This window comes from Cervus elaphus, chromosome 7 (assembly GCF_910594005.1).
Source record: "Cervus elaphus chromosome 7, mCerEla1.1, whole genome shotgun sequence".
NCBI lineage: Eukaryota > Metazoa > Chordata > Mammalia > Artiodactyla > Cervidae > Cervus > Cervus elaphus.
Genome location: NC_057821.1, coordinates 28,576,815 through 28,596,464, shown reverse-complemented (window position 1 = coordinate 28,596,464; position 19,650 = coordinate 28,576,815). Strand labels below are relative to the sequence as shown.

General features: G+C 45.7%; 1 protein-coding gene across 1 annotated transcript; it reads right to left on the bottom strand.

The window, feature by feature from the left end:
• Window positions 1-12,444: 12,444 nt before the first annotated feature.
• Window positions 12,445-17,413, bottom strand: LOC122697307 (BOLA class I histocompatibility antigen, alpha chain BL3-7-like). Its single transcript, XM_043907989.1, has 8 exons — window positions 17,225-17,413; window positions 16,674-16,943; window positions 16,193-16,468; window positions 15,304-15,579; window positions 15,083-15,187; window positions 14,612-14,644; window positions 14,416-14,471; window positions 12,445-14,249 (listed from the first exon to the last, which is right to left on the bottom strand). Exons 1-7 carry the CDS (start codon window positions 17,295-17,297, stop codon window positions 14,440-14,442), a joined length of 1,065 nt encoding a protein of 354 aa, XP_043763924.1. The 5' UTR covers window positions 17,298-17,413; the 3' UTR covers window positions 12,445-14,249; window positions 14,416-14,439.
• Window positions 17,414-19,650: the final 2,237 nt, after the last annotated feature.

The following is a 19,650-nucleotide window of genomic DNA, read 5'->3' as shown; positions in this document are numbered from 1 at the left end:
TCAATATTCATCAGTAGATGGAGGCCCTTCTTGACTTCACTGGAATCACAAACAAGTGGCCTTTTGATCATGAGGCTCACGATGAAAAGTCAGATACTCTTGCTTCAGGCTGGGGGAGACTTTCCTCCCTCCAAATCAGCCTCTGAGTGCTGGCACCGAGTGGCCACTAAAAAGGGCACCTTCTTAACCTCTTGTAGAGACTAAAAATAAGAGACGATTCCAAAGACCCAGGATACAGGAAATAAAAGGAAAGTTCATATTCCCAAACTTACTAAATTCTTAACGTTTAAATATTTAACCAAAAAAGTTTAAAAAACAAGAATCATCTGTGTTTCTATACCTCCCCCAAATCCGCTGATCAAAATAGTTTTATTTTGCTAACATCACTTCAGCGTTTTTGGAAACTGCATCTTTTGCAGTAAGTCCTGGGATCTGAAGAAAGTGACAAATAGGAAGGAGTCATAGAGATTAATGGGAAGGTCTTTATAAACCACAACCACCAGGATTAAGAGAGGAACAAAGTCTTAAAAACAAACCACTTTCTTTCTCCCTAGAAAAATTATTTCCTGCAGCCGTTAAATCCATTCACCAGAGTTATTTATCATCCCCACGTCATGGATTGGAGTGCAGCATAAGGAGGATCCCCACAGTGCCTACGGTTGGTTGTTGAGCAAACCAGACTCCTCCCAGCCTCTACAGAACCCACGAAGTGTGAATATGTGTTCTTAGGCCTCCACTCTCCTCCCCCAGTCTAGAGCCCCGGAACCACCAGATGAGGAAGGTGGCCAGCCCTGAGAATAGCATGTTAGGGACACTTGGAAGAATGCCGTCCACTTTGAGTATCGCCTAATTCTGGCCATGGTTATGTCTTCAAGAAAATTATCTTTACCTATCTACCAGGTTTGGATGTGAAAACTATTTGGGGAAGATACACATAACTCAGATATAAGAGATATTCATTAAGTCTGATCAAAGAAATGAAGCAAATACTTGTTTCTGTCTAGGTTATGTATCTAAATCCAGTCATTTTAACAAAAGGGCCCAGCATGGGTCAAACACTCCATGCCTTTCTGTCTGCTCATCTCGGTCCATCTGGCTGAGGGATACAGCTTTCTGTTCTCTCAAGAGCACACATTCAAGGATGTAGGGTCATCTACAGGATGAAGCCGACTAGTCACTCATCAAGTATGTACTGAATACCAGGTGGACTAGAGGGAAATTCAATTTTTGTTCTTTTTGCTGCTTCCACGGATCCTGGGGTTGTATCACTACATAGGATAATGGCATAAGGATACCCAGGGTAAAGGAGATTCTTAGAGTCAACCGGCCCATATCAATTACCCCCAAGACACCCATGTCCCTCTGGGTCAGCAGTTCTGCCAAAAGCGCGGGGGCTTTGCCAAGTCCACCTCTCTCGTCTTACCATCTAGCCTCCATCTCCAGAATGTGACCACCTCTGCAAGGTGCTGCTGGGAAGGGGGCCCACAGAGAGATGTGGTCTCTGGATAGTACTGAAGGTAGAAAAGGACAAGGTGAAGATGCTGCAGAAACATCCCGAAGGACAAATAGGAAGACTCAAAGAGTCAGGGAAATCCCTCCCTGACCACTCCTGGGACCCTGGCATACAAGGCTTGGTAGTGGCTTCCACGTCATATTATGCTCATACTCGTTGTGACACTATAATTGATTACACGTATCTATGCGTGTCATCTCTTCAGGGACTGTATACAGTTCATCCAGTATGAGTCCAGCCCCACTCACCTAATCCTCTTTTCTTCTTTAGCCCAATGTATTGAGAAAGTCTTTCTTTAGGTATTGTTACACAGAAGTACAAAATCCAGGTGACCCCAACTGCCAGATGCTGTTACTGTGCTGCCCAGACTGGGAAGACCGAGCAAGCACACCCCTTAAAGAATTGTGCCTGAACAGGATTTATGCCCGTTTGGGTGTGACACCCCTGTGTCACAGAAATGTCTGTGAGTGCACATTCCAGCCCAGTCTCCTGTCTTTACAAACGAGAATGTTTGGTGAAGTTGTCCAGCAGAAGTGATTCAACATTCTCCCTACAGAAGGTGTTGTTTGATACCTTCATAACACATAGTTATTTGTCTAATCTAGTCATGACCTTTTCTGTGATTTATCTAAAACCCCTAACTCTAGAGTCTATACATCACCATACTTTTTTCCTTTATAGAGCATTCCAACAGAAGTTCGCAAGTTGAATCTTTATTTTCATTTCACTGTATATCTCCTTCCATTGTTCACTGTATATCTCCTTCCATTAGAATGTTAGTTCCTTGAGAATAGGGATCTTGAGAGCAATATAAGAAATAAGAGTTGGCATTCAATAATCATTTTCTTCATTCTCCCCTATTACATTAGAGTTTTAAACATAATCTAAGTAGCTGTCATCAAAAATAACCAAATAACCAAGGTTGGCAAGGATGTGAAGAAAAGAAAACCCTTGTACAGTGTAGGTGGGAATGTATATTAGTGCAGCCTCTTGTGGAAAACAGTATGGAAATTTCTCAAAAAGCTGAAAATAGAAAAAAAAAAACTGAAAATAGAACTGTCATATGACCCAGAAATTCCACTCCTCAGTATATATCAAAGAAAAAAAAAACCCCAAAATACTAATTCAAAAAGATATATGCACCCCAGTGTCCATAGCAGCACCATTTACAATAGCCAAGATATAGAAGCACCATAACTATCCATCAACTGATGGATGCATAAAGAAAATGTGGTATACATATGCAATGTAATATTACTCAACCATAAAAAAGAATAAAATTTTGCCTTTTCTAACAACATGGATGAACTTGCAATATAAGAAGTGAAATGTCAGACAGAGAAAGACAAATACCATATGCTATGACTTATATGTGGAATCTAAAAAATAAACAAACTCGTGACTATAACAACAACAACAACAAAAACAAGATCACAGATATAGAGAACAAACTAGTGGTTACCAGCAGAGAGAAGGCAGAGGGGAGAGGAAAGATAAGGGAAGGGATTTAAAGGTACAAACTACCATGTATAAAATAAAAGGATATTTTATATCCTTTATAATATATCCAACAAGGATATATTATACAACACAGGGAATATAGCCAATATTTTATAATAACTCTAAACAGGATATAACCTTGAAAAATTGTGAATCACTATGTTGTACACTTGAAACTTATATAATATTGTATCTCAACTATACCTCAGTTTCAAAAAAAAGAGTAGTCTCATCTTAAAAGTTTCAATTAAAAAAAAAAGTTTCAATTTAAGCTCTTTCCTTTAACTGCTGCATTTGCCTTTGTCTAATATTAATGAAAGCTCCCATAACAAATAGTAAGATATTGCAGAGAGCAGAAGCTTTAAGATTTTAAATCTTAACCACACATAAGTGCTGAATCTAAAAGTATCAAAAATCTCCACCAAAATTTGATGAAATAAAAAATACTATATTCTACTAAACAAACTAATAAGGCAACAGTTTTCCTTCTAAAAAAATATTAAACGAAATTATCATTAGATCAATGTTGTATTGAACAAAAATTTTCCAATTAATAACGTCATAAACAAATGCCCGAATCTAAAAATACAAAACCTATATACCACCCTCCTCCCCACTTTTGGAACAACTTCAGAACACTTAGCTAATTGTCTTTCCCATATTAATTCTTTACTACATTCTAGGGGATTTATTATCTGTGTGTGCGCTCAAAATTATAAAACAAATCATTTTAAATTGAAATTTCAATTTGACATTAAAATAGAACACTGGAAAGGAGGTGCAAATAAATAAAGAACTAGGAGACATGTCTTACCATTGGCAGTATGTCCTACTTCATTCAGTTGGCAGCATTTTCTTTCTTAGTGTGACATGAGTAATGGTGTATCTTAAACTCAGTGTCTTTTTAGAGTTGATGAAATAAACATATTTTGGAATAAACAAATGAACACATGCTTGTTTTTGATGCTGTTTCTTCAGTTTTGGTCTTGTTCAGAAACACAAAGAAATTAAGATTTCTTTAATGAGTGTCCAGTAGATTCTTTTGAGAACAAGGATGTCAGACTAACAGAAGTGAATGACATAGTTCTTGTCCTTGAGGACAAGAAAACCAACAATTCCATTATAAGGTGCTTTAATAGAGGTATGTATTGGGATGAAGCCCAAAGCCTAGGATGGGTCCCTCAGCTGCTGCAGACGCAGAAAATCTTCCCAAGGGAGAGAGGGTAATTGACCTGAGGTATATGACATGTCTACGGGCACTCTGGGCCACTTTCACACACTTGGTCTCTTTTGATCCTTACATCGGCTCTGTGAGGTAGGAAAATCATCCCCCTTTTTGAAATTCAAAGACTGAGGCTCAGAGGAGTTAAATAAATTCTCCCCAAACGGTGCCTCAGTGGTAAAGAATCCATCTGCCAATACAGGAGATGCAAGAGACTTGGGTTCCATCCCCAGGTCAGGAAGATCCCCTGGAGAAAGAAATGGCAACCTGCTCCAGTATTCTTGCCTGGGAAAACTCCATGGACAGAGGAGAGGAGCCTGGCGGGCTATAGTCCAGGGGGTCGCAAAGAGTTGGACATGACTCACTGACTAAACAACAACACGTGAATTGTGAGTGGCAGAGTGGGACGGAAAGAGGCGGAGTAAAACTCAGGTCCTCATTCACTGTTTTCCTCATTAGAGCTGAATCTCAAGGAAACCTCAGCACTCTCTTCAGCAAACCTTTATCCTTCAGCCTCTTCTTCTTCAGGCTTGCAGTGACAGGTTCTCGGACCTAGTGTTTAACCTATTTTGAGTTCTGAGCCAAGCAAGAGAACCTGGACACCTTCCCCATTCTTGGGGAGACCCCAGCCTGAAAATGAGTTTGGGACACACAGACACAAATAAACTTATCTGAGCTCATGTGAGCAATGAACAATAGGAAATGTGTCTTCAGTTTTGACATTGAGGGCATTTATTTGACAGCTGCATTCTGCTTTTTAAAATAGTTGCAGCATCTCAGGCCCCACCCTCGAAAGAATTTGAAGACTGGACACAAGCTGAATTGCTCCATTTTTTGGTTCAGGACCCCACCCCAAGAGTTTTCAAGGCAGCAGCCCTGAATCAGGGTGGATTCAAGGAACTGTGACTTTCTCCACTCAGGAGAGATTTTCAGCTCCCGTGCTCTACCCGTGGGAGAGATGGTGTGTGGTGATTCATTTAACCATCCATCGGATCTTTACTAAGGACACATATGCCAGTTACTCTGTGTGGCTCTGAGGACACAGTGGAGAGCCATATAAACAGTTTCTGCCTTCAAAGGTGCCTGGGGGAAGCTGGTGGACATTACTGTCAGGTAGATGCAAAAGTTGTTAAATTTCTTAATGTGCTACACTTTATTTGGGAACCTTAAAAAAAGTCATGGAGCCTTCAGCAGTGACATTTACTATCAGTCATGTAACCGTAAGGGCAGCAGGCAAGGGGAGCTTGGATGCACGCTTGAGTAGAGGCGTTTTCTCTCACACTGAGACCACAGCAGATCCATTCTTCCTTGTTCTGATTAGTATTCACTGCTTGTGTTTAGCTGCCTGCAGCTGATACCCAATTTGTGAATGGCACTGAGGTATAATGCAGGGTTGGAAACTGGATCACAGACCTGCAAGTATCTAAAAAGTAGAACTCACTAGTAAAGTCAAATACATAAATGTCAGGATGATAAAAACTGGCATAAGGAAAATTTTGATGTGGTAAAATTGTTAAATCGAAGATTTAACTTTAAAATATAGTCAGCATAGGAAAGGAAGTAATGGGAGGTGGGGAGTAGGGGGTGCGGGGGGCCGAGGGAGAAGGAATACAAGGATAGTAAAAAACGTCAAAGAAACTGACAATGACAACAAATGGCCTGAACAAAAAGAGGCTCCTGGGCTGCCAGTATCTTCCTAATGAAATGTCTCGATGCGCCCTCTAGTGGCAATGGCTGGGTAGTGGTCCTCTGAGAGGTGAGCCTCTCCTGGAAATGCATCACCTTTGTAGTCTCAGGGGAGGCCCGGCTGGCATTACATCTCACAGGGTCGCACCCCAGCTCCCTCCTTGTCTTGCACTTGCTGGGCACTGAAGCACAGCGTATGTTCACACACGTCTTGTAATTTGTAAAATATAACTGGCTTTCAGCGAGTTACTTAACATTTCAGGAGTTGTGTTTTCCCACTTATAAACAGCCACACCACTCATTCGTTTACCTATTCATTCATCTATACACATTTATTAAGCACCTGCTCTGGGACAGGGATTGACTTCAGCACTGAGGCTACAGTAGTGACGGGGTGTCCCACTTCTGCAGGGGTTTTTGTTCTAGTGACTGTAGGATTTCTGATGACTTTTGCCACAAATGAGTCAGTCATTTTTTGAGTGTAGGTAAGTTATGGAGTGAAAATAGACACCAGAGAAGAGAAAGTCAGAAAACCTGGGTTCTAATCTAGTTCCACTTCTTAATAGAGTGTAATCTCTCTCAACCTTAGTTTAGATCACTGTTATATTGAGGAAAAGCTACATTTTTCTCCATAGGACAATCCTTCAAACTACATGTAATGACAGTCAAAACTGCAATGGAAACAGTGTCCTTGGCAACCAACAGTCCTATCTTTCTTTTCTGTTCTGAGTCAAGAAAGTTCCAGAGTTTTCTTGTCACCTTCAAGTGTTAAGCAGTATTGTTTTATATACATAAATGTCTAATCTGAAATAACTTGTCACTTTCAGATGTTAAGCAGGGGTCAACAGGTCCAAATTGAAACAGGAGTTTGGGGCCAAAACCTCAGGAATAAAAAGAATTCTTTTACTAGCTACAGAAAGCTATGTCCAAGAAAAAGATGAAACTGATTAATTAGCATGCATTTGAATGGAGAGGAAAATTACATTGTTGAAGGAGAATTTGGTGACAAATTACTGACAAATCTATAGACAAGCTGTCAAAGGAACATCTAATATATCTACATTGTTCTGGTTATAGTTTCATCAGCCTTAGCTGGCAATCTGCTCCCTCAGTTCTTCTAAAGATGTCAAAAGCTCCTAACAGCCTTTGTAAAACCCTTTCTTATTTAACATATGTAGAGTAACCTCTAGTTCTTTCACTCAACCTTGACTGATACAACTTTTCTTTTTTAAACTGGAGTATACTTGACTCACAGTGTTGTATTAGTTGCTTAGGAAGCACTACTATGAACAAAGCTAGTGGAGGAAATGGAATTCCAGCTGAAAGTGAAAAGTGAAAGTGAAGTCACTCAGTCGTGTCCGACTGTGACCCCATGGACTGAGAATTCCAGCCGAGCCATTTAAAATCCTAAAAAATGATGCTGTTAAAGTGCTGCACTCAATATGCCAGCAAATTTGGAAAACTCAGCAGTGGCCACAGCACTGGGAAAGGTAAGTTTTCATTCCAATCCCAAAGAAGGGCAATGCGAAATAGTGTTCAAACTACCATACAGTTGAGCTCATCTCGAATGACAGTAAGGTTATGCTCAAAATCCTTCAAGCTAGGCTTCAGCATTATGTGAATCAAGAACTTCCAAATGTACAACCTGGATTTAGAAAAGGCAGAGGAACTGGAGATCAAATTGCCAACATCCGTTGGATCAAGAGTATTCCAGAAAACCCTCCACTTCTGCTTCATTGACTATGCAAAAGCCTTTGACTGTGTAGATCACAACATAGCGTGGAAAATTCTTAAAAAGACGGGAATTCCAGACAACCTTACCTATAACCTGAGACCTGTATGCAGGTCAAGAAGCAACAGTTAGAACTGGACATGCGACAATGGATTGGCTCCAAATTGGGAAAGGAATATGTAAAGGCTGTATATTGTCATGCTGTTTATTTAACTTCTGTGCAGATTTCTGTGCTGTGATGAGTTGCTTAGTCATGTCCGACTCTTTGTAACCCCATGGACTGTAGCCCAGGCTCCTCTGTCCATGGGGATTCTCCAGGCAAGAATACTGGAGTAGGTTGCCATGCCCTCCTCCAGGGGATCTTCCCAACCTAGGAATCAAACCCAGGTCTTCCGCATTGCAGGCAGATTCTTTACCATCTGAGCCACCAGGGAAGCCCAAGAATACTGGAGTGGGTAGCCTATCCCTTCTCCAGGGGATCCTCCCCACTCAGGAATGGAACCAGGGTCTCCTGCATTACAAGGGGATTCTCTATCAGCTGAGCTACCAGGGAAGCCCTCTATGCAGAGTACATCATGCTAAATTCCAGGCTCAATGAATCAAAAGGTAGAATCAAGGATGCCAAAGGAAATATCAACAATCTCAGATATGAAGATAATACCACCCTAATGGCAAAAAGTGAAGAGGAACTAAAGAGCCTCTTGATGAAGGAGAAAGAGGAGAGTGAAAAACCTGGCTTAAAACTAAACATTTAAAAAACTAAGATCAGGGCATCTGGTGCGACCAGTTTATGGCAAACTGAAGGGGGAAAAGTGGAAACAGTGACAGGTTTTATTTTTTGGGGCTCCAAAATCACTGTGGATGGTGACTGCAGCCAAGAAATTAAAAGACATTTGCTCCTTGCAAGAAAAGCTATGACTAACGTAGACAGTGTATTAAAAAGCAGAGATATCACTTTGCCAACAAAGGTCCCTATAGAAAAAGCTACGGTATTTCTGGTAGTTACGTATGGATGTGAGAGTTGGACCATAAAGAAGGCTCAGTGCAAAGTATTGCTGCTTTTGAATTGTGGTGCTGGAGAAGACTCTTGAGAGTCCCTTGGACTGCAAGGAGATCAAACCAGTCCATCCTAAAAGAAATCAACCCTGAATATTCATTGGAAGGACTGGTGCTGAAGCTGAAGCTCCAATACTTTGGCCAGCTGGTGCAAAGAGCCAATTCACTGGAAAAGACACTGAAGCTGGGGAAGATTGAGGGCAGAAGGAGAAAGGGGCGACAGAGGATGAGATGGTTGGATGGCATCACTGACTCAATAGACATGAGTTTGAGCAAGCTCTGGGAGATAATGAAGGACAGGAAAGTCTGGTGTGCTGCAGTCCATGGGGTCACAAAGAGTCAGACATGACTTAACAACTGAACAACAATTAGTTTCAAGTGTACAGGAAAGTGAACCAGTTATACATAAACTTATAGCCACACTTCTTAGAGTCTTTTCCCATATAGGCCATTACAGAGTATTGAGTAGAATCCTCTGTGCTATATAGTAGGTCCTTATTAGTTATCTATTTTATATACAGTGGTGTGTATATGTTAATCCCAACCTCCCAATTTCTCCTCCTGTGATACAACTTGTTAAAACAAGAAGATAAAAGCCAATTGATTATTGAAATGTTTGCATCTAGGAAAAGAGAATCAGAGATTTGGAAAGTGGTATAAGCACCACAGCTTTTCATTATGGCTTGTAGGACTTTTTTGCCTTTTAAAAATATATACAAGTTTGGTAAAAGTTTAAAAAAACAGTCAAATAAGCAAAAACACATCTGGTAAATAATATATGTAAAAGCACTAAGACATATAGTGGGTTTAAAAATAAGCTCCACGGTCTTCCTGATGGCTCAGTGCCCCTCTTGTGGAGGCCTAAGAAGGAAGGACTTATGGGGCATGACAGACATGGTGAGGTGGGCTTCCACACAGCCCAGCCTCGTCTAGGAAAAAGTCACTGTAAGCAGGCATGTTCACTAATCCAGTTCACTCACTCAGGTGGGAAGTCACAATAGAGTTGGGGCCAAAACCTCAGGAATAAAGAGAGCCCCTTTTCCTGAAATGTCCTAAATTTTTCATTAAGGACATATTTAATGTCCCGCCTCTTCTTTGTTCTCTTCCCCTCCACTTCCTTTCGCTTCTCTCTGCTTCCTCTCCCTGATTCTCTCCCTCCTTCTCGTTTTGAAATAATCCTAAACTCATCAAAAATCATTGCAAAAATAGAGATGTCCCACTCAACCTTCAACCAACTTACCCCAACGAAAGCATCTCAGGTACTATGGCATGTTATCGAAACCGGGAATCAATCCTTTTTTCCCTCTCGGGTAGACTTGGTACTTGCAACTCCAGAAATCTCTTTCCATCATGACTAACATGATAGATTCCTAGTTTTCAAAGTGCTGCCCTTTGAAGAGGAAGTGCTTTGAGTCTAATCCAAGCCAATGCTTGTGGCACAAGACTCCACAGTGTTCTGGTCTAGTTAGCTTGTGAAGAGCTGAGAACCACTAAAGGGTCACCAGAGAGTGTGGAACTGATGGATCTTAGAAGATAACCCAGGGATGGCCCTCAGCAAGGAGGGGAGCTAGTGGGCTAATGCAGGTGGTTACTGGAGAAGTTACCTGGATTGTTTTTAATGAGAGACATTTCCCACCTCAGTGGGTTTCCTAATGAGTTTAGGTGGTGTAAAATATCATTGAAACAGAAGAAACATGTCTAGTCCAGGCTCTGAGGGTAATTCCTGGAACATCAGTAATTCCAGGCCACTTATTTTTGCTGGATGAAATTCCGTCTGAAGAGATACACTATTCTCTTTGAAGAAGACGGGCGCAGAAACACAGGAACTCAACCGTGTGTGTTAAATTCAAGCACGTATCTGCTTTAGTTGGGGTGTTCGCCTAACAGCCCCAGTCCGACGTAGCGATGAAGCAAGCAGAGACAAGGCTGAGAAGCTGCCACAGAAAAGATAAAACGCCCAGGTCCTGGGCCAGCACAGCTAAAACCCTCCAACGGTTGAGGGTGAGTGTATAAAGGGAAAAAGAACAGAACAAGTTAGAAGGAAGAAGGCGCAGAAAGGAGAAGCCAGTGGCAAAGGAACTGAGCAGAGGGCTCAGAGATTACACTTGACCACACACCAGGAGGCGGCATCGCCCGGCGAGAAGCAGCGCCCCCTAGCGGTCCAGCTCCGCGCGGCCGGCGGGGCGGCTCATTGTCCCGCCGTTTCTGGCCCGCGCTGCCTTTTTATACTCTTGGCTACCGCGCGGGTGAGTGGGGTTCACTGAGATCCTCAGCTGGGAGCCTGGGGCGGCTTCAGAGGTGTGGGTGGGATTCGGTGAGTGTCGTGGGGACCATCTCACATGCGGGGCGGGGAGGGGTGAGGCCTGGGGAGGGGGTGGGGGGAGTGCGAGGATGGGGAGCGTGGGGGGCAAAGTAAGGTCGAGAAGCGGCCGAGGTCTACACACGCCTGCTGCGACCACCTGTTGCCACCACAGCACATCCCGCTTTTCTGTCTCTTTCCAGTTTCCAACCGCTGCTCTCCCTGCTGCACGCCCCTGCCCGCTTTCCTCCTCTTCACACACCTCCATCCTCTGACCCCCCTGGGTGAGAAGGCTGCCCCCCACCTCCCCCGTTGCTCCTGTAAGAGGCATGCAAGGGCTCCTGGAAGGCCAAGGCTCAGGTGACCACTTCCCAGCAGTCGTGGGGCGCCCTCCGACGCCCCTGAGTGCTGTCTTCTCCTGTTCCCAGTTCTGCCCTCTTCTCATTTCTGGTCTCAGGAATCAGGGAGTTTCCAGGCTGACTGTGCTCAGGGGCCCTCAGTCCTTGGAGTTAAAGGTCTTTTTCTAGCAACCAGGAGCTCTGGGACGGACACAAGGGCCTGAAGCACACTTCCTAAAAACTAAATGCCCCTCTTCTGGGCCGCAGACCCTGGTCCTCCTTTCATGATAAGACTCACCTCCTAGGGCCAAGGCCCGCTGCATGTGCCGCACGTGTGGTCTGGGTTTTGTTTTTTGAACCTTGGAGAAATCTGTTCCTAACTTGTTTAATGTTCTCTGTTGTGACAAGAGATACCACTCTGCTGAAAGGGCATTCCCTAGTGGTGGAGGGGTTAAGACTCCGCACTTTCACTGCTGTTGGCCCCGGGTTCAGTCTCTGGTCTGGGAACTAAGATTTTGGTGTGCCTAAAAAACACCAAAAAATAAACAAAAACCCAAAACAAAAACAGAAGACAACAAAATAAACCAACAGCAACAACAACAAAAAATCAACTGTGCTGAAAATTCTGCATCTCTGTAGCAGCTTCTCAGAATTATCTGAATAGCTGGTTTACAGGCTAGTCAATTAGGCTCAAATAAAACTCCATTCTATTATTACAGACTGTTTATTGATTATTTTCATAGACAGAAATTAGCCTGGTAGTTTTGTGGCCAAAAGACTCTTCCTGCGATATCTGTGGTCTCCACTCCCCACTTCCCTCTTCACATCCCACCTCCCCACATCCCACCTCCCCACTAATGTGAACTCAAACTTTTTGCTGTGTTGGTGTTCCTACAATTGTTTTCTTACCTCTTCCCCTGCCATCGCCTGTGCCACTTCGGGATTTGCCCTCCCCTCCTTGCTGCCCCCTCCTCCCTACAGCTCCCTGATCCCTTCCTAGGGAGTCCCCACTCCCGTATCCCCTTTCCCACCACAGGTCCCTCTCTTCCCCTCATGGGTCTTTACCTGCAAGGATCAGTCACCTGCAAGGCTCCTACCTCCCCTCAGCTTTTACTAGTCTTTATTTTCCCACAGGGTGACTTTTGCTCAGGGGCACTTCCCTCCATCCTCACAGCCCTATTTTCATCACCAGAGGGAGCTCACCTGCCAATGATCCCTGGGCCTTGAGCACAGTGCCCAGCCCCTGGGGGAGGACCTGTCCCCCACTTGACACCCATCCTCTTACCTCTGCCCCCTATGCAGGCACCTGCTCTTGGCCCTCTTCCAAGGGGGGGGCCTTTCACCCAACACGGCCCCTCCCCCACTCCTGCATCCTAAACTTCACCCTCTGCATCCTCCACTCTCCAGGCCACAGGTGCTGAAGTCCACTTGATCTGGTCCCTCTGCAGCTTCCCCCATGGCACCCTGCCCTGCTCCCACCCTTGTCTGAGTGCCTTGGGCCCTCACCAAGTAATTAATCACAGGCCCCCTCTTGTGGTTCCCCAAATCACCACCTCACCCTCACCCTCCCTCACCCAGGGCACCCCTCTTCTCCTGTCTTCACCCTAACCCAAGGTGGGTCACCCCTGAGCCATGTTCACCCCCTGTCCCCCAGTCCCAGACCCTCACCACTATCTCCTCTGCATCCTCTTGCCCCTCCTTCACAGTAGGAATACTGCCCTTGGTCCACTGCCTACTTCTTGGCCTTCATCAGCCTCTCTTCATCACCATCATCCCAGTGGGCTTTCACTACCTCAACAAAATCTTTGTTTTATGCCACTTGGTCAACTGGTCTTTCCCTAGAGGGGCTCTTCTCCCAGCCCCATGCCCCCTGTGCTGCCTGCCTGACCCAAACCCTCTGTGGAGGTGTCACCTGACTCCCCCTAACTGCTCCTACCATGTAGGTCCTTTCAATGTGCACCTTGGCTTTCAGTTCTATCTTCTCTTGCCACCCTACTCCTAATTCCCCATGACCCTTGTGCGCTTGCACTGACTCCTCTCCCAGGGGACACTGGCAGGTGCAGCCACCTCCCCACCAGGGGCCTCACCAGGCCTCTTTGCACTCTGGGCCCAGACCCACTCCTTCACCTCCCCCAGCTTACTGGCCACCTTCATCTCTCTTGGGGCCACAGCCCAGCCCCTCAGGCCCCTCTGCCTCCTGCCTCACCCTCCCTGGAGTCGTCCTTTTCCAACCAAATATAAACCTAAATTAGACTCTGCTTTAAGGGCTTACCAGGTGGCAATAAGACATAGTATTTCATTTAAACTGCATGACAAATAGCTACTATCCTTAGTCATAAATGAGTTCTTAGAAACCAGTAACATTGATATTTCAAGGGAAATGAAAAAAAAAACTGCAAAATGAAATAAAATACTTGGTTAGTAAGGATAAAGCATATATGAAGATGACTAAACTGATCATAAAGGAAAAGCAATTTCTTTGCTTTTAATATTACTAAAGACATTTAGACATACGAAAACTGTACAAACATCTGTACAATTTTACAAAACAGACCAACATAGACAAACACTAGGGTACAAGATAGATGAGGACCCATGGGGGAAATCTGTAGTTTGGATCCCAATTTTCAATAAGATATGAAAATGCAAAAGAAATTAAGACAAAGATGGAGACAGCCCAACCCCTGCCTCTGTTGGATCAGGAAGGACCATCAGAGAAAACAGTCCAGTATGGGAAAGGGTCCTGGTGGACAGAGGGGGGCCAGACTCACCACTTCCTTACATTATGCTAATAGCAGCACAGACACATTCAGATGACTTCTGCAGAAAAAGTCAGAAGACCTTGAAGTCATAATGCAAGGATGGGACATGGAATCTTGTCCCCACGAGGTAGCTGTCTCACACTGTGAAAGAAAAGAATCATGAACCAGTGTAGGTCAGTCATGTAAGCTCACATTCTCAACAGCCCTCCACATGCTCACATGTCCCACTCAAAGACCCCCACCACCCAGTGTGTCCCCCCTGCACCAACAGTCCTGTTTTCCCAGTCAGGACCCTCCAGGGTCTCACCTCTAGGATCCATGAGAGCCTTGGTCACACATCAGAGCCCTGGACACTGTCACTGCCTGGGGGAGAACAAGACCAGGACGTGGTCAGAACCCACAGGAGAGACACTAGAGAAGGAACTTTGAGGAGGGTGAGCCCCCATGGCCTCCTGTCTGCATCCTCACAAGGGTCTCAGGAATCACACCCGCTCTGTACTTACTTGCAGCCTGAGTGTAGCTCCCTCCTTGTTCACCTGCAAGAAGAAAACATCACGTGAGAATCCATGGAGAAGACTGAATCATGATATCCTAGAGAAACCCCCTACTTCTGGACCCCAGAGAACTTTTTGGAACTGTAACCAAAAATCCAGGACAGAATCAGGAATATAAAGAAAGGAGATTTGGGGGGACGGACCATCTCCAACCCTTCTAGAGGTCTGACCTAAGTGGGGACCTTCCCCTCTGACCTTCAAGTGCTGAGAAACAGGCCCCAACTGGAATTATGAAGGTGAAAAATCTATCTTTCATTTTCACTCGTACTTGACAAAAGGGTCAATGTTAGCATCAGCTCTAGACCAGCAAGCCCATATGTGTGGATGGCATTTCCCAGGAACAAGGCAGGCAAACTTCTACCTGGGCTTGAAACCCCTCAGTGAGACACAAAAACTCAGATGCCTCCCTCCCTTCCCTACCTGAGTGCTTCTTCCACCAGATCACAGCTCCAGCCACCACAACCACCAGGAGGAGACCCAGGCCAACAGTGATGCCCATGATGGGGATGGAAGGCTGAGGAGGTTCTGTGGAGGAAAAGGAAGGGGCCCTGACCTCAGGCTTGAGTCCTGACCTTGCTGAACTGTATCCAGAAGGGCTCCTGCTTTATCTGAGATAAGCTCCATCCCATCCCCGTCCTTACGCCATCTCAGGGTGAGGGGCTCCTGAAGCCCCTCATGCTGCACATGACACGTGTGTTTCTGCTCCTCTCCAGAAGGCACCACCAAGGCCGCCCACTTCTGGAAGGTTCCATCCCCTGAAGGCCTGGTCTCCACAAGCTCCATGTCCTGGGTCTGGTCCTCCCCATCACGCTGCCAGGTCAGTGAGATCTCCTCAGGGTAGAAGCCCAGGGCCCAGCACCTCAGGGTGACCCCACTGCCAGGGATGTGGTGATGGGTCACATGTGTCTTTGGAGAGTCTGAGGAAGAATCAGAAAATTCACACTTTATTTTACTCTCATGGGCCACGGAGGAAGCATCATGTGACCATTCTGAGAAATGATGAGAAAATGAGTTTGAAAAGAAAAAGCACAAACACCAGACACCAGCCTGGGCTCTGGGGTCTGGGAAAATCTCCCAGTCCTTGTAAAGTTCTGGAGTCAGGGTGAGAATCAAGGTAGGACGCTCCACGTTGAGGGGGAGAATACAGAGCAATGGTCCTGACTTTGTTGGAAACTGAATGACTCAGAAACGCTGGAGTCTGGCTTCTTATGATGCTCTCAGGCTGAGTACAGGCCTTGAGAAAGTCATGAGTCACAAGATGGCGGGCAGGGTGAAAGGGCACCGCTGACCAGTTATTTCAAGGATGGTTTCTTGCTTCTTCTCCAGACACTGGATTCCTTAATTGTCCTTCAGAGAAATGAAGCTACTGGCGAATCACTGTCTTGTACAGAACATGAAAACCTGGGTGCATTCCTCCCTCTCCAGATAAGAAGTTGGGGTGCTGTTCCTACAGGGACCCCACTTTCTTCTCCTCGTGGGAAGCCAGCTCCAGCCCGAGGGGAGATCGGGGAGGCCCCGCGCCCCTCGTACTTGCGCGCAGTAGCGTGTCCCTCCCATTCTCCAGGTGTCTGCGGAGCCACTCCACGCACTCGCGATTCAGGTAGTTCCTCACACGCTCCGCAGCACCGCGCTGCTCAAACTTGCGTTTGGTGATCTGAGCCGCCGTGTCCGCAGCGGTCCAGGAGCGCAGGTCCTCGTTCAGGGCGATGTAATCTCTGCCGTCGTAGGCGTACAGCACGTACCCGCGGAGGAGGCGCCCGTCCGGCCCCACGTCGCAGCCGTACATCTCCTGGACCGTGTGAGACCCTGACCCGCCCCGACCACCCGCGGTGATTAAAATAAACCCAAACTGAAAATGAAACTGGGTCAAGTCCCGCCGGCTCCTCCCGGGTCGGGGTGCCGAACGTGTTCCGCAGTGCTGGGGTGACCCTCGGACCCGGAGACTCGGGGCGACCCCGCCCGGTCCCTGGGGGTGGGGCTCGTGACCCGGACCCGGTCCCGCGTAGCTCACCGGCCTCGCTCTGGTTGTAGTAGCCGCGCAGGTTGTTCAGGTTCGCTCGGAAAGTCTGTGCGGTGTCCTTGGCTCTGCGCGTGTTCCGATCCCAATACTCGGGCCCCTCCTGCTCCACCCACTGCGCCCGCGGCTGCATCCTCGGATTCGGGGCGTCGCTGTCGAACCGCACGAACTGCGTGTTGTCCACGTAGCCGACGGTGATTAAGCGGGGCTCCCCGAGGCCGGGCCGGGACACGGCGGTGTAGAAATACCTCAGGGAGTGGGAGCCTGGGGGCGGGAAGGGGTGAGACTCGGCCCGACTTCCTCGCGGTTCGGGTCCCGGGTCCGAGGTGATGGGGCCGGGAGGGGAGGAGGGGCGAAGGGCTCGTGAGACGGAAAAGGTCGCAGAAGGACCAGGACTTGGGGGGCAGAGAAGGGGGGGAACAAGGGAGGGACACGACGGGACAGGGCGGAGGAGGTGGGTCTGGGCGAGGGCGACGGGATGGTTCCTTCCCTGGGTCCTCTCGCCGCTCCCCGCAGAGGCCGTTCCCTCCAGACCCCGCACTCACCCGCCCCGGTCTCGGTCAGGACCAGGCCGCCCGAGGGCAGCAAGAGGAGGGTTCTCGGCCCCATAACCCGCATCTCCGGGGTCTGGGGAGAAGCGAGTCCAGCGGGTGGATGAACACTTTGTAACCCGGGGCCGCGGAGATGAATATTGGCAGCTGGAAATTGGACACCAAATTGGAGTGAGAACTGGGGCCGCGTCACAAGTGTCCAGGCAGGAGGGCCCGACACAGGTTGTGAGAGAAGAAGTGAAACTCGAGAAGACGGGAATTCCCAAGACGGAAAGTCCCGGCCCCGGACACGGCCCTTGACCCTGAGACTCTGAGAGCCTCGCCCTCCGGGGAACCTGGGACGTTGTCCTGATCCCTCCTCTCCTGCACCGAGAGCTTTTTGTCCCACTCCCTGAGTCCTGGTCCAGGGGCTGTGTAGTCAGCGATTTTCAAAACATTTTGGTCAGAATATTTATACAATCCAACAAATTAGTGAGGACCCCAAGGGTAATTTTGTTTTTATAGTTACTTCTGTCGATATTTTCCATAGTAGAAATGATAGAATTTGTTTATTCATTTATTTAGAATAATATTAATAACTCACACAGTTAATATGGAATATAACTGTTTCCCCAAATAAACACTACAGTGGGAACAGTGGGATTTTTTACATTTTTGTATTTTTGCAAGTCTCTTCCTGTCACTCATTAGAAAATCACTGGATGTTTTTGTTTGCTTTCTATGTTAAATCCATTATTTTGGTTGAAATCTATGAAAATAAAAAGCCCACACATACGTAATAGTATTTTAAATCACTTTTCAGATAATTATCTAAGTTCATCTTTGATCCAAAATTAAAACTACAAAAGTGGTAGTTCCTCAAAGGTTATTTTCAAAGTGGACCTGAAATGATATTATTGAATATTTCCTATTCTATTACACTAAAATCCATAAGCTTATTTTGCACATTGACTGTCTCTTATACTAACAGATTTTTTAAAACTAATACAATGCTTCACTAAGTTTTGTAGATCTTCCAGTGTCATTCATTTTTTCAAGTAAACACTGTATTCCATGAAAAAGAGGCTAGTTCAGCTCAAATTATTTTTCTTGCGACATAATGCTTTGGAATGTAGCAGAAGTGCTTGATATGTACTTCCTATGTCATCTTAGAAGTTTTTTTTAGAAAAATAACTTAATTTGCATTTTGAAATATGACCATAAACCTTTTGATTTTCCTAAAAAAAGCAGCTCATTTTTGCAATAGGAAATACAACATAGCAATATTTGTGCAAGGCCTATGTTAAGATTAGAACACCATCTTTTGAATTTCATCTAAGCATGAGAATTTTGACAGGCTGATAGTCACACCAGGTTTTCTTAAATTACTCTAACAAAATAATAGCAGATTGTAGAATTAACATACCATTCTACGCCCTGTTATAACATGATATACTTACTTCTTGCAGTGTATCAGATCCTTTTCAGCATCATCAGAGTAAAGCTAATGTTCACCAAGCACACTCACTTCAAAGAAAAAAACATAATCTGTTTTATGCCATCAAGTTTACCATTCATTGCTCCAGGAAAACAACACCATCTAGTTAAGTCATGTAGAGTTTTACTTGTCCATGTAATTCTTGCCTTGTCAATTAAGTCTCATCATAAAACTTTAACTCCATCAGTTCAGTTCAGTTCAGTCGCTCAGTGGTGTCCGACTCTTTGCGACCCCATGGACGGCAGCATGCCAGGCCTCCCTGTCCATCACCAACTCCCGGAGTTTACTCAAACTCATGTCCATGGAGTCGGTGATGCCATCCAGCCATCTCACCCTCTGTCATCCCCTTCTCCTCCTGCCCCCAATCCCTCCCAGAATCAGGGTCCTTTCCAATGAGTCAACTCTTCGCATGAGGTGGTCAAAGTACTGGAGGTTTAGCTTCAGCATCAGTCCTTCCAATGAACACCAAGGACTGATCTCCTTGAGGATGGGCTGGTTGGATCTCCTTGCAGTCCAAGGGGCTCTCAAGAGTCTTCTCCAACACCACAGTTCAAAAGCTTCAATTCTTCGGCACTCAGCTTTCTTTATAGTCCAACTCTCACATCCATACATGACCATTGGAAAAATCACAGGTTTGACTAGATGGACCTTTGCTGGCAAAGTAATGTCTCTGCTCTTTAATATACCGTCTAGGTTGGTCATAACTTTCCTTCCAAGGAGTAAGCGTCTTTTAAATTCATGGCTGCAATCGCCATCTGCAGTGATTTTGGAGCCCAGAAAAATAAAGTCAGCCACTGTTTCCACTGTTTCCCCATCTATTTCCCATGAAGTGATGGGACCAGATGCCATGATCTTAGTTTTCTGAATGTTGAACTTTAAGCCAACTTTTTCACTCTCCTCTTTCACTTTCATCAAGAGGCTCTTTAGTTATTCTTCACTTTCT